The sequence below is a fragment of the Hemiscyllium ocellatum genome, chromosome 2 (assembly GCF_020745735.1).
Source record: "Hemiscyllium ocellatum isolate sHemOce1 chromosome 2, sHemOce1.pat.X.cur, whole genome shotgun sequence".
Taxonomy (NCBI): domain Eukaryota; kingdom Metazoa; phylum Chordata; class Chondrichthyes; order Orectolobiformes; family Hemiscylliidae; genus Hemiscyllium; species Hemiscyllium ocellatum.
In genome coordinates, this window is record NC_083402.1 from 92444917 (window position 1) to 92460441 (window position 15525).

The window sequence follows — 15525 nt, forward strand, 5'->3', positions numbered from 1 at the left end:
TATCCTGAACATAAACTGACTGGATCAGCCATATAACCACCATAGCTATCAGAGCAGGGCAGAAACCAGGAATCCTGCAGTGAGTAACTCGTCTGCCTCCCTAGTATTCACAAGGTACAAGTCAGGAGTGTGATGGAAAACTTTCCTGTTGCCTGGATGAGTGTAACTTCAACAACTCTCAAGTACCTTGACACCATTCAGAAATCAGTCTGGTAACTTGGCATGCCAACCATTACTTTTAATATTCACCAGCTTCATCACCAAAGTGCAGTAGCAGCAGTGTCTACCACTTACAAGATGCACTGTAGAAACTCACCAAAGCCTCTCCAGCAGCACTTCCTATACCCATGATCTCTACCTCCTCAAAGAATAAGGGCAGCAGAACACCATCACCTGCAAGTTCCCCTACGAGCCACACACTACCTCAACTCTGAATGATATTGCCATTACTTCTGTGTCATTGGTCAAAATCCTGGAACTCCCTGCCTAACAACATTATGGATCTGTCTACACCCTAAAGACTACAGCAGGTCAAGAAGATGGCTCATCACTACCTTCTCCAGGACAATTAGGGAGGGTAATAGATTCTTGCCCAGGCAATGAGATATATGTGCCGCAGATGAATAAGAAAAAAACTAGTCTATCAATATGCCTTTCTCCTCTGGTGCAGACCCACCAGTCCCAGTGGTACTATTGAGCTGCCAGTATATCTTTGGCAGATTAGAACATAGAACTACAATGTTGTAGCCATTACAGAAACTTGGCTGAGTGAAGGAAAGGACTGGCAATTCAATGTTCCAGTGTTGAGCTGTTTTAGGCATGTTAGAGAGGAATGCAAAAAGGGGTGGGGAAATTGTATTACTGATTAAGGAGAATGTCAAAGCTGCATAAAAAGAGGACATCTTGGAGAGCTCATCCAGCGAGGCGTAATGCGTAGAACTCAGCAATAAGAAAGGGCAGTCACAATTTTGGGGTTTTATTATCGGACTCCCAACTGCCAGTGGGAGATATGTAAGCAGATCATGAAAAAATCTTTAAAACAACAGGGTTGTTGTCATGGGTGATTTTAACTTTCCCAACATTGACTGAGGATCCCTTAGTGCCAAGGGGGTTAGATGGGACTGAATTTGTTAGGTGCATCCAAAGGGTTTCTTGAAACAATATGTAGGTAGCCCAACTAGGGAAGGGCTGTACTAAACCTTCACTGGGGGATGAGCCTGGTCAGGTGATCGAAGTTTCAGTAGGAGAGCATTTTGGAACAGTAAAAATAATTCCCTAAACTTTAAAGTATATATAAGGATAAGACTGGTCCTCGGGTGAAAATTCTAAACTGGGAGAAGGCTAATTACAATGGTAATACACAAGAACTAAAGAAATTTGATTTGGGACAAGTACATCCATATTTGACATATGGGAGTCTTTGCAAGGTCAGTTGATCAGAGTTCAAGACCATAATGTTCCTGTGAGGATGAAAGATAAGGATAGTAAGATTCAGGAATTCTGGATGACAAGTGATATTGCAAGGTTAGTCAAAAAGAAAATTGAATCACAATGAAGGTTTAGGAAACTGAAATCAGACATGACCCTTGAAGAATATAAACGAATTAGGAAAGTGCTTAGACAAGGAATTATAATGGGTAAAAGGAGCCATGAAATGTCCTCTCTGCAAGTAGGCCTAAGGCATTTTACTTATATATTAGAAGCAAAAAGGCAGCAAGGAAGAAATAGGTCCACTCATGGACAAAGGAGAGAATTTATACAGAGAGCCAGAGGAAGTGGGTGAGGTCCTTAATGAGTACTTCACATTGGTATTGATCAAGGAAAAGGGCATGGATGATAGCAAGATTAAGGAGGGGTATGTTGATATTCTAGCACATGTCAGCATTAAGAAGGAGGTGGTGTTGAGCGTCTTGTAAAGCATTACGGTAGATAAGTTTGCGGGCATCGATTGGATCTATCCAAGGATACTGAGGGAGGCAACAGAGGAGATTGTTTGGACATTGACAGAAATCTTTTTAACCACAAGTGAGATCCCAGAAGACTGGCAAATAGCCAATGCTGTTCCTTTATTGAAAAAGGGCAACAGGGATAATCCAGGAAATTATAGGCCAAAGAGCCTTATATCAGTGCCAGGGTAATTATTGGAGAAGATTCTTGGGAACAGGATTTAATCACATTTGAAAAAGAATAGATTTATTCAGGAGAGTCAATATGGCTTTATGCAGGGGAGGTCTTATCTCACAAATTAGATTAAGTTTTTTGAAGAAGTGACAGAGATGATTGATGAGACAGGGCGATGGTTGTCTACATAGACTTTACTAAAGCATTTGACAAGGTCTTTCATGGTAGCCTGTTCCACAAAATTAATTCAAATGAGTTCCACAGCAAACTGATAAGTCGGAGACAAAATTCACTTGGTTGTGAAGATAGATGGTAGTTGTACAGGGTGTGTTCTGCATGAATCAGCGCTGGGCTTCTGTTGTTTGTAATTTATATAAATGATTTGGATGAAAATGTAGGTTGTCTGATTAGTAAGATTGCAGATGACATGAAAACTGGCAGAGTTGTGGATAGTGAAGAAGGTTGTCAAAGGCTACAGCAAAATGTAGATCAGTTAGAAAGTTGGGTGGAGAAATGGCAGATGGAGTTTAATCCTGACAAGAGTGAGATGATGCATTTTGTGAGGTTAAATGCAAGAGAAAAGTATACATTAAATAGTAAGACCTAATGAGCGTTGATATACAGAAAGATTTTGGAGTGCAAATCTATACCTCCCTGAAATTGGCAATACAAGTGGATATGTGGCATGCTTTCATTGGACAGGACCTCAAGTATAAAAGTTGAGTAGTTATTTTGCAACTGTATAAAATATACTTTGGTTAGGACATATTTAGAGTATTCTGTGCAATTCTGGCAAGCACACTATAGAAAGGATATAGAGACTTTGGACAGTGTGCAAAAGAGGTTTACCAGGATGTTGCCTGGATTGGAATATATTAATTATAAGGAGAGGTTGGACAAATTTGGATTGTTTTCTCTAGAGCAATGGAAACTGGAGGATGACTTGATCGAGGCATACAAATTATGAGAGCATGAATAGGGTGAATAGTTGGAGTCTTTGTCCCAGGGTGGAAATGTCAAATACTAGGTTTAAAGTGAAAGGGGGAAGTTTAAAGGAGATGTGCAAGGCAATGAATGTGCTGCAAGGGGAGACGGTAGAAACAGTTATAGTAGCAATGTTTAAGAGGCATTTAGACAGATGCATGAACAGTCAGGAAGTAGAGGGATGTGGACATTGTGCATGCAGATGGGATTACTTTAGAATGGCATATTGTTCAGCCCAGACATGGTGGGCCAATGGGCCTTTTCTTGTGCTTTACTGTTCTACGTTAACACTGGGCAACATGGTGCAGGGTGGTTGCAGTGGCCATCCTTCATATACTTACAAATTACATAAAATTGATTGCTTGCCACTAACATGACATGACCCAGGCTGGACAAGTGGCCAATGCTTAAGCAACTGGGCCCAACATAAAATTGGTAAACAGTTCCTGCAAGCTAGGTCTGATGGAATTCAAAGAGGCCAATGTTACCACAGGTCAAAAGCTAATGAGGATCAGTCCAGATTTGTATTACATATTGAACAATTGGAAAATTGTTATGACCCAAAACCCATTAAGATATACTCAGCCAGATCCATAGGGACAGACTTAGTTTGTGTATTCCCCAGTTTCAGACAGACATCTTACCACCACAAATAACCATATCTTGAAAAGGGGATGAGTACACCTAGGACAACGCGGCCTAACCTCACAGGGTAATGTGACTCTACTCTGTGACCCCATTGGCTGAAATCAGAAGGGTTCAGAAAAGGGTTAAGGAAGGACACCTGGTGGCCATTCATTCAGTGAAGACTTGACTAGAGAAGTCTCCATGTGAGACACACTTTTGTATTAAGAAGCTCCTGAGTGCCCCGTCAACAGAGCTCACTGAGTTGAAACCAGCAGCTCAATCAAGTTCACCAGAGTGTGTACTATATGCATTTTTCAAGCAGTCAGCATAGTTTGAGAAAAGTTAACTTAATTTGAGTGAGAGTTGTTTTCTTTAACTTAATAAAACTAAGTTGGAATCAGTCTTTTGTTTGCCTCATACAGTAAGAGGATCTGGATAAAAACTTGATTAGACAAGAAAATTTAATAAAGTATTTGAAGTGTAATTTTGTTAAGAAAACTACTTTCTTGCAGTGTGCTCAATTTTTGCTCAATTTGCCTTATGTGAGGTGGACATGACACTATTAGCTCTGGCTCAGTTGGCAGCTCTGCTTTCTCTAAGCCACAAAGTCATTGATTCAAAGCCCAGTAAATTAAAATTAAAGCTGGTGCTCCACAGCAGTATTGAGAAAGCAATGCATTGTTGGAAGTACCATCTTTATGGTGAGATATTAAATCAAGCCTCCATCATCTTGTGCAGATGAATGTTAAAGATACCATAGCACAATTTTGATGAATAACAGAGTGTTATCCCTGGAGTCCTGGCTAATATCTATTCCTCTGTTAGCATCACAAAGCATCCGTTGTCTTTCAGGTAAGATATTATGCTGCATCATTTAAAAGGAAAAATGCTGCAGATGCTGGAAATCTGAAACAAACATGGAATGCTAGAGAAACTCAGCAAGTCTGGCAGCATCTGTGGAGAGAGAAACAGAGTTAACATTTCAAATTTGGCATAACTTCTTCAGAACTAAAGAATGTTAAACAAAACACAAACAAAACAAAGCTGTGGGAGGATGGGATAAGAGAATGTAAGAAAAATGGAAAACAGGCATTAGGTGGTTGATTTCTGAAGTTATTGAATTCAATGTTGAGACCTTGCTGCTGTAAAATGAGGCATTGAGGCTTGCATTTTGCTTCAGTGAAAGATGATGGCAGGCCTAGGACACAAATGTCAACATGAGAGCAAGGTGGCTTATCGAAATGAGAGGTCAGTGTCATTCGTATGGACAGAGCAGAGGTGTTCTGCAAAGTCATCACCCAGTCTGTGTTTAGTCTCACCATTGTAAAGGAGACCTGACAGTGAGAAGGGAATGCAGAATAGAAGCACTTAAGCACTAAAAGCAGGAGTGGGCAATTCAACCCCTCAAATCTGTTCCACCATGGCTGATCTCACCTCATCCTCAAATCTACTTACTTATCCATTCTGTATAACCTTTCAACCCATTACTACTTAAAAATCTGCTCCTTTTTTAGATTTACTTAACATTCCAGCATCCACCACACTCCGGGGTAGTGAATTCCACCGATCTATGAACATTTAGAAAAGTATTTTCTCCACATCTCTGTTTTAAATATGCTTTCCCTTATCCTAAAACTATGACTTGTTATTCTAAACCGCCCCACATGAGGAAGCATCCTCTTTATGTCTACTTTGTCAATCCCCTTTAGTATCTTATATATCTCAATTAGATCTCCTCTCATTCTTCTAAACTACAGAGAGCATAGAACTAAACTGCTCAATGTCCCTTCATAAGACATATCTATCATATCTGGAATCATTCTAGTGAACTTCCTCTGAACTGCCTCCCATACAATTACATCTCCCTGCAGTACGCAATAGACAATAGACAATAGACAATAGGTGCAGGAGTAGGCCATTCTGCCCTTCGAGCCTGCACCACCATTCAATATGATCATGGCTGTTCATCCTTAATCAGTATCTCCTTCCTGCCTTATCTCCATAACCCTTGATTCCACAATTCTTGAGAGCTCTATCCAACTCTTTCTTAAATGAATCCAGAGGCCTCCATTGCCCTCTGGGGCAGAGTATTCCACACAGCCACCACTCTCTGGGTGAAGACGTTTATCCTCATCTCTGTCCTAAATGGTCTACCCTGTATTTTAAGCTGAGTCCTCTGGTTCGGCCCTCACCCATCAGCGGAAACTTGTTTTCTGCCTCCAGAGTGTCCAATCCTTTCATAATCTTATATGTCTCAATCAGATCCCCTCTCAGTTTTCTAAACTCAAGGATATACAAAGCCCAGTCGCTCCAGTCTTTCAGTGTAAGGTAATCCCGCCATTCCAGGAATTGACCTTGTGAACCTACGTTGCACTCCCTCAATAGCCAGAATGTCTTTCCTCAAATTTGGAGACCAGAACTGCACACAGTACTCCAGGTGTGGTCTCACCAGGGTCCTGTACAGCTGCAGAAGAACTTCTTTGCTTCGAAACTCAATCCCTCTTGTTATGAAGGCCAGCATGCTATTAGCCTTTTAGATTAGATTACTTACAGCGTGGAAACAGGCCCTTCAGCCCAACACGTCCACACCGACCCACTGAAGCGCAACCCACCCATACCCTACATTTACCCCTTTACCTAACACTACGGGCAATTTAGCATAGCCAATTCACCTGACCCGCACATCTTTGTGACTGTGGGAGGAAACCGGAGCACCCGGAGGAAACCCACGCAGACACGGGGAGAACGTGCAAACTCCACACAGTCAGTCGTCTGAGTCGGGAATTGAACCCGGGTCTCTGGTGCTGTGAGGCAGCAGTGCTAACCACTGTGCCACCGTGCCGCCCTTCTTTACTACCTGCTGTACCTCATGCTTACCTTCATTGACTGGTGTACAAGAACACCCAGATCTCTTTGTACTGCCCCTTTACCTAAATTGATTCCATTTAAGTAGTAATCTGCCCTTCTGTTCTTGCCACAAAAGTGGATAACCATACATTTATCCACATTAAACTGCATCTGCCATGCGTATGACCAGTCACCTAACTTGTCCAGGTCACCCTGTAATTTCCTAAAATCCTCATCACATTTCACCCTGCCACCCAGCTTAGTATCATCAGCAACTTTGCTAATGTTATTACTAATACCATCTTCTATATCATTAACATATATTGTAAAAAGCTGCAGTCCCAGCTGCACTAATCTTTGTTTCCTATCAGCTAACCAACTTTCAATCCAAGTTAGTACTTTGCCCCCAATATCATGCGCATAATTTTGCTCACTAATCTCCTATGTGGGACTTTATCAAAAGTTTTCTGAAAGTCCAGGTACACAACATCTACTGGATCTCCCTCATCCATCTTCAGAGTTACATCCTCAAAAAATTCCAGAAGATTAGTCAAGCATGATTTCCCCTTCATAAATCCATGCTGACTCTGACCTATCCTGTTACTACTCTCCAGATGTGTCGTAATTTCATCCTTTATAATAGACCCCAGCATCTTTCCCACCACTGAGGTCAGACTAACTGGTCTATAATTTCCTGCTTTCTCCCTCCCACCTTTCTTAAAAAGTGGTACAATATTAGCCACCCTCCAATCCGCAGGAACTGATCCTGAATCTATCGATATCTGGAAAATAATCACCAACGCATCCACGATTTCTCGAGCCACCTCCTACAGTACCCTGGAATGTGGACCATCAGGTCCAGGGGACTTATCAACCTTCATACCTAACAGTCTCTCCAACACCAATTCCTGGCAAATATAAATTCCCTAAAGTTCAGGTCCTTCAGCCACTGTTACCTCAGGGAGATTGCTTGTGTCTTCCCCAGTGAACACAGATCTGAAGTACCAATTCAACTCTTCTGCCATTTCTTTGTTCCCCGTAATATATTCCCCTGTTTCTGTCCTCAAGGGCCCAATTTTAGTCTTAACCTTTTTTTTATCTTTCACATACCTAAAAAAAACTTTTACTATCCTCCTTTATATTATTGGCCAGTTTACCTTCGTAACTCATTTTTTCTCTGCGTATTTCCTTCTTAGTAATCCTCTGTTGTTCTTTAAAAGCTTCCCAGTCCTCCGTTTTCCCATTTATCTTTGCTATGTCATACTTTTTCTCTTTTAAGTTTATATATTTCTTAACTTCCCTCATCACATGCCTCCTCCTAGGATCTTTCTTCCTTTTTGGAATGAACTGATCCTGCAACTTCTGCATTACACACAGAAATATCCGCCATTGTCCCTCCACTGTCATCCCTGCTAAGGTATTGCACCATTGAACTTTGGCCTGCTCCTCCCTCATAGCTCCATAGTTCCCTTTATTCAACTATACTCCAGGTGTGATCTCACGAATGCCTTGTAGAGTTGCTGCAACACTTCTCTGCTTTAATATTCTATTTATTTAACAATGATTGCCAAAACTCTATTTGCTTTCCTTATTACTTCCTGTCCCTGCATACTAATTTACTGTAATTCATGCACAGGACACCCAGATCCCTCTGCACTATAGCAGACTGCAGTTTCTCTCCATTGAGATAGTACACTGCCTTTGTATTCCTCTGACCAAAGTGGATGACCTCACACTTATGCCCTTTGAACTACATCTACCAAATTTTGACCCATTCACCTAACCTATCCATTGTAAATTTTTGATTTCTTCATTGCAACTTACTTTTCCACCTATTGTAGTGTCATCTGCAAATTTGGCTGTATTACCTTCTATCTCACATCCAAGTCATAAGTATTGATTGTAAATAGTTAGTGCCCAAGCACCGAACCTTGTGGCACTCCATTCATTACATTTAGCAAACTAGAAAAAGGCCCATTTTGCCTTCTAGAAGTCCGGATATGCTACATCTACAGGATCCCCATTTTTCATACTGCTTACTACATTTTCAAAGAGCTCTAGCAAATTTGACAAACATTTTCTCCTTCATAAAACCAATCAGACTCTGATGGATTGTAATTTGACTTTCCAAATGTCCTGTTATTACTTCCTCAAAAATGAATTCTAACAATTTCCCAGTGACATACCTTAAACTAACTGGGCTGTCATTTCCTACTTTTTGCCTCTCTCCCTCTTTGAATAATGATATTATATTTTATTTTTGCAATCCACTTGAATGGGTCCCGCATCCAAGGATATTTGGAATATTATAACCAATGGATCCACTATCTCTGTATCATCTAATGATGATGATTGTTGGAAATTTCTTCCTTTCTGTCGCATTACCTGTTAATGGGATAGTAATAATATCCTCTACCATGAAATCTAAAGGAAAATATTAAATTAGATTATTTACAGTGTGGAAATAGGCCCTTTGGCCCAACAAGTCCACACCAACCCACCAAAGCGCACCCATCCAGACCCATTCCCCTACGTTTACCCCTGCACCTAACACTATGGGCAATTTAGCATGGCCAATTCATCTAACCTGCACAGTTTTGGACTGTGGGAGGAAACCCACATAGACACAAGGAGAATGTGCAAAATCCACACAGTCAGTCGTCTGAGGTGGGAATTGAACCCAGGTCTCTGGTGCTGTGAGGCCACCGTGCTACCCACCATTTCTTTGTACCCCACTATTAACCTCACAGTCTTTACTCTAATGGATCAACATTCACTTTAGTTACTCTCTTACCTTTTATATATAGAGAGAGTTTATGTTATCTATTTTTATATTTCATGCCAGTTTTCTTTCATAATTCATCTTTACACTTTTTATGACTTTTTAGTAACCCTTCTGTAATTCAAAAATTTCCCAATCTTCCAGCCTACCACTTGCATTTTCAATATGACATGGCTTAATTTTTGTTTTGAATACTATCTTGAACTTGGTTAAAAATCACACAACACCTGGTTATAGTCCAACAGGTTTAACTGGAAGCACACTATGCAAATCATGACTATCTTGAACATGATTAGCCATAAATGTTTCTCCTCCTTCTTACAACATTTCATCCTTTCTGAATTATATTTTAGTTGTAAGCAATTGAGTGTCTCCTTAAATATCTGCCACTACTCATTAACTGTCCTTTGTTTTAGTCTTCTTGCCCAGTTCACTAAGGTCAGATCTGTCCTCATGCCTAAATAATAAATACATGATATTGTGGGACTCCACTTTTTCACCTTCCAATTGAATTTGAAATTCAAGCATGCTAAGAATATGCTCCCTTTTACTTTGGGATCATTAATTAATCCCACTTCATTACACAATACCAAATCTGAAATTGCCTGCTCCCTGATTGTCTGTTGAAGCAATATGTTGGGGAACCAATCTCTAACATTCAATAAATTCTCCTTCAAGGAAAGCCTTGCCAATGTGATTGATCTTGCCTATAAGCAGTTTAAAGCCATTCATGATTATTGCTGTACCTTCCTTACAAGATGTCCTGGTATTTCTTGGTTTATAGTGTGGCCCACTGCATGACTATCCTTTGGGGACTTATATATTTCTCCCACTAGGATCTTCTCTTCCTTGCTATTTCTTATCTTTACTCTGACTGATTCTATGACTTGATCTACAACTCTCTCCCTTCCTCTTTCTCTGACACACACACGCACAGTAAAAAGGGCAGATGTGAATAGTGAAGTGTTACACATTTATCAATTGCATAACAAAGTGCCAAGGTGGAAGGTGAGGAATGTTAGAGGTGATGGTGAAGTGGACCAGGATGTTACAGTGTTACAGTGCAGGGAGGGGAGGATGTGTTTCATTCTTGCATCCTGCTGGACATGTTAAAATGGTGGAGCATGATAATTTGAATGCAGAGACTGGTGGGGTGGTATCATTGTTCTGAGAAGATATGGAAGGGGTGAAGGCAGAGGAGAGCCTTCACAGATGGGTCGGTCATGGCTAAGGGCTCTGTCAACTATAGTGGGGAATATCTTCAGTTGAGATAAACGAAGGACATGTCAGAATGTACCCCGATGGAAATGGGCATCATCACAACAGATGGAATGAAGACGGAGAAACTGGGAGAATGGAATGGAATTGTTGCATGAAGCAGGCTGTGAGGAAATATATTCGAGATATGTGTGGGAGTCAGTATGTTAGTAATTTGTGGACAGCCTATCATTGGAAATTATGTCAAGGAAGGGAAAAGAAGAGTTGGAAATGGATCAGGATAAAGTGAGAAAAGAATGAAAATTGGAAGCAAAACTTTCAATTCTGTACAGGAAATAGCACCAAAGATGTGATGGACATATTGGCAAAAATGTTCTGGTTGGGGACCCGGGTAGGACTGTAACGAGGGGTACTCCACAGATGCTGCAAAGAGACAGATAATTTCAGATTGAAAGTACCTGCCAAGGTATGCATAGAAACTCCTTGGATGTCCAGCTGTAATTGCCTGGGAAGTTTAAACTTCTGATGGGTAGTTACTCTCAATCTGGAGCCCTCTGGAAAAGTCTCCAATTCAAATTAGTGTCAGAGACTTTGGAGGATTCCAACTTAAGTAGAAAACAGGAGTGGCCATTCAGCCTTTAAGCATACTCCACCATTCAATATGATCATGATTGATCACCCAAAACAGTACCCTGTTCCCATTTTCTCCCTATACCTTGATCCCTTTAAGAACAATATCTACTACCTTCTTGAAAACATGTGATGCTCTGGCCTCAACTGCATTTTGTGGCAGAGAATTCTATAGGCTCAACACTCTCGAGGTGAGCAAATTTCTCCTCATCTCATGATGAACTTCTTACTAGGTAGTGATGGGTTACCAATTATGGTGGATTGCGGTGTTAAATCTTACAAATGGCCAACTATCCTCATCAATATTCCATTTCATATCTTAATGAATGTGCCAAATAAGAGAACTCATCATGAAAATCATAGCGGGTACCCAGTGATGTCAGCATGCTCTAAAAGGTTTCCATATTACGTAGGAGCAAGAACATCTCAGGACATGATAACAGGTACTAGCTGCAGTCACTGTCATCTACATACATTGGAATCCAGCATTTGCCAATTCCTTGTAACCATCCTAGCACTTTTCTGATCCACTTGCAGCCTGCAGGAAGGACAACTTACATGCACAGACAAGGATCCAACTCACAGATTGGGCCAGGTAACATCTCAGGGATAGTCGTTTGCTCTCTTAGTACTCACTCACTTAGCACTTACCTGCATATCCACAGAATTCATGCCTTAACTTGTATTGCCATGCCTGTTAGCACATAGGTGCTTCATCTTGAGTCAAAGCTCATTATTGCAGGCACATAGACGAAAGTGGGGAGGGCATTTTGCTGCACAGCACATTAAGATGTCAGTTTAACATCCACAGAGTATGCTAGCTGTCTGCATAGCAAATAAACTGCATGCTTTTTCAACCAAATGTCCATTTTAGAAACTGGTGGGGGCTGATCCACAGTCCAGTCAAGGGGGAGACCCTTGTCTGTCAGGGGCCCTCGCACAGTCAGAGACAGACACAGCCATTACACAATGCAGGGACTTGGCCATCATCTACTTAGAGTGCTCAAGTTTAGAGGATCTGTCTGACCATGTTCTGGGAAATAGGAAATGGTGGTCACTCCACCCAAAGAGCTAATGCTGCTTTCTCTCCACAGAGGCTGTCAGACCACTTGAGCTTTTCCAAAACTTCCTGTTTTTGATTCTGATTTCCAGCATCTGCAGTTCTTTAGTGTTTTTTTTATTTACAATATTTCTTAAGATTATATTTAGGGCTAGGTGTAGCAACAAATGTGTGTGTGCAGAAATGCAGCATCTGAGTTTGGAACCTTTCTGAAATTGGGCAGAAAGGGCTTTTGCCCGAAACGTCGAATTTCCTGTTCCTTCGATGCTGCCTGACCTGCTGCGCTTTAACCAGCAACACATTTTCAGCGCAGAAGTACCTGAAATTAATTAACCGAAACCAGTTTTGCAGCAAATTTCTGACCATTGCACTTAATGTATAATGAAGCGGTTTTGAGATTTTGCAAACACAACCGTAAGGTTAATCTGATAGCAGAATAATTGTAAATTTATGTTATTGAAGATTATGCAAGGAAGACTGGGATGGGAAAAAATTGTATATTTTTAATTAATTCCTGTCAGTGACATGGCTATCTGCATCCAGATAAATTTTCAAATCTTTGAAGGACAGAGCAGATATAGCAATAGTTTTGTTGTCAGTGCTTCTGCACCCATGTCACTGGATCACAGGGGCTATTTTTAATGATAACATTCTCGCTTGGGAACACACACTTCGGTTTCTTAAATGGTGGGTGATAGGGAAGCTTTTGGTGTTTAAAATGACCTGGGTATCCTTGTTCATGAATGACTGGAAGCTGACATGCAGATTTAACAATCAATTAGGAAAGCAAATTGTATGTTGAGTATAAAATTAAAGATGTCTGAAACCTTTGTAAGATCATTCCTGATATAATTTGGGGTAGTGAAGTTTTCCTTATCTAAGAAAGGATATGCTTGCCATAGAGTGACTGCAATGGAAGTTTACCAGAACAATCCATGGAATGGCAGGATTATTTCATGAAGGATTGACAAAATTGGTCTGCATTCTTTCGAGTTTTAGAAGAATGAATGATTATATAATTGATACTTTAAAAATTCTTAAATGGAGCAACAGCCTTAAAGAATTGCAACGAGGAGCAATTTCTTGACTCCAAAGGGTGGGGGAGCTTTGGAATTCTCTATCCAAGAGGCCTGTGGAAGCTCAAACATTGAGTATGTTCAAGATGGAATTGATATATTTCTGGAAAATAATGACATCAGGGAATATGAAGATAATGTTGGCAGTGTCATTGAGCTTGATGTAAGCCATGATTTAATAGAATGATCAAGCAGGTTCGATGGGCTAAATGGCTTATTCCTATGTACTTAATTAAGAGCTTATGAGATATATTGCTGATTGGTCTGTGAGTGCTGAGTCGAATGCATACCTTCAAGAAAGTCTTAATTACATCAGAATTTGTATGATTAACAGGGAAATAAGCCTGTAATCTCCTTTAATTATTTCAACTATCCAAGAGGGTCAAAGAATGGTTATATGGAGCTTTTATTCCGTATGGACCTGGATTTGTTTTGGCTTTCACAGGAAATGTGCTGAGCTGAGTCTGAGGAAGGATTGGAAAGTTGTTCTGTCCAATAGTGTTTATTTAATTTCCATAAATCAGACATCCAAAATATTGGAATTCAAAAAGGTAAGACTTCTGAGAAAGAACAGATTTTCCAATTGAAACAAGTAAACAACGACTTTAATTTTGGTAATGCTTTCTGTATAATTTTCCAAACAATAAAACCAGAAATCATAGGTTTGTATTACAAATTTCTGCAGACCCACTTCTATTCTGCTATTGTAACTTCATAGGAAGTGCAAACACAATCTCTTTTAAATACATAACTGAGATTTCCAATGCAATGAAGTTATAGTGATTATTCTCTATTGTCAATTGCAATCAACAATACAACATTAAAATATTCTGAAGAGAAATTATGCTCCTGGGTATTTAGAGTCATAGAGATGTACAGCAAGGAAACAGACCCTTCAGTTCAACCCATCCATGCCTAACAGATATCCCGACCGAATCTAGTCCCACTTGCCAGCACCTGGCCCATAAGCCTCCAAACCCTTCCTATTCATATGCCCATGCCTCTTAAATGCTGCAATTGTACCAGCCTCCACCGCTTCTTCTGGCAGCTCATTCCACACCCGTACCACCCTCTGTGTGAAAACATTGCCCGTTAGATCTCTTTTGTATCTTTCCCCTCTCACCCTAAACCTATGCCCTCTAGTTCTGGACTCCCCCACCCCAGGGAAAAGATTTTACCTATTTACCCCTATCCATGCCCCTCATAATTTTGTAAACCTCTATAAGGTCACCCCTCAGCCTCCGACACTCCAGAGAAAACAGCCCCAGCCTGTTCAGCCTCTCCCTGTAGCTCAAATCCTCTAAACCTTGCAACATCCTTGTAAATATTTTCTGAATCCTTTCAAGTTTCAAAACATCTTTCCGATAGGAAGGAGACCAGAATCACGCAATATTCCAACAGTGGCCGAACCAATGTCCTGTACAGCTGCAACATGACCTCCCAACTCCTTTTATTTTATTTTAGAATAATAGCTTACTTATCAGAAATAACGCACCTTCGTAGAAGAGTACAAACCATACAGTGGACATGGAGCATTAGCCACACCAGATGAAATGTTCAGGATCAGGCCCTTCTGTCTGAAAGGGCAACATTGTTAGTGGTTAAAACACACTCTGCAATACCTTTCATGTACTTTCCAAACAAGAAAAAAAAATCTAGATTAGATGCAGAATATTTAATTGTTTACTTTATACATTTTTCTCTTCAAGCGCCTTACCTCATCCTGCCTATACCAATCCTGGCACTCCTGTTCTTTCTCCAAAATACCGAATTATGTTAAAAAAGCAGAATTAAAAACATTTTACCTGAATGCATACAGTATTTGAAACAAGGTAGGTGAATTGATAGTGTTAGTAGAAGTAAATGGACATGTTTTAATTGTGATTACAGAGATATGGCTGCAAGGTTACTCAATATTAAAGGTTATTCAACATTTAGAAAGGACAGGCAAAAAGTAAAAGGAGGTGAAGTAATGTTGATAATATGGGACATGATCAGTGCATCACTGAGAAGAGCTCTAACTGGAAGATAGAGAGAATTTGTTTAGTTGGAACTGTGAAACAGCAAACAGCAAAGTATTGGTCAAATTGCTTTATAGACTATCAAACAGTCTTGGTAATGTAGGGCAATGTATAAGTCAGAAAATCTGAGCTAAGTGCCCCTAGGGGCATGCAATAATT

General features: G+C 40.3%; 1 protein-coding gene across 1 annotated transcript in view; it reads right to left on the reverse strand.

The window, feature by feature from the left end:
• hsd17b3 (hydroxysteroid (17-beta) dehydrogenase 3) overlaps positions 1 to 15525 on the reverse strand; it is a 92759-nt gene that overhangs the window by 8794 nt on the left and 68440 nt on the right. The window contains exon 8 of the mRNA XM_060841583.1: positions 14841 to 14922. Coding sequence (XP_060697566.1) covers positions 14841 to 14922 — 82 coding nt within the window. The remainder of the gene's footprint in view (positions 1 to 14840; positions 14923 to 15525) is intronic.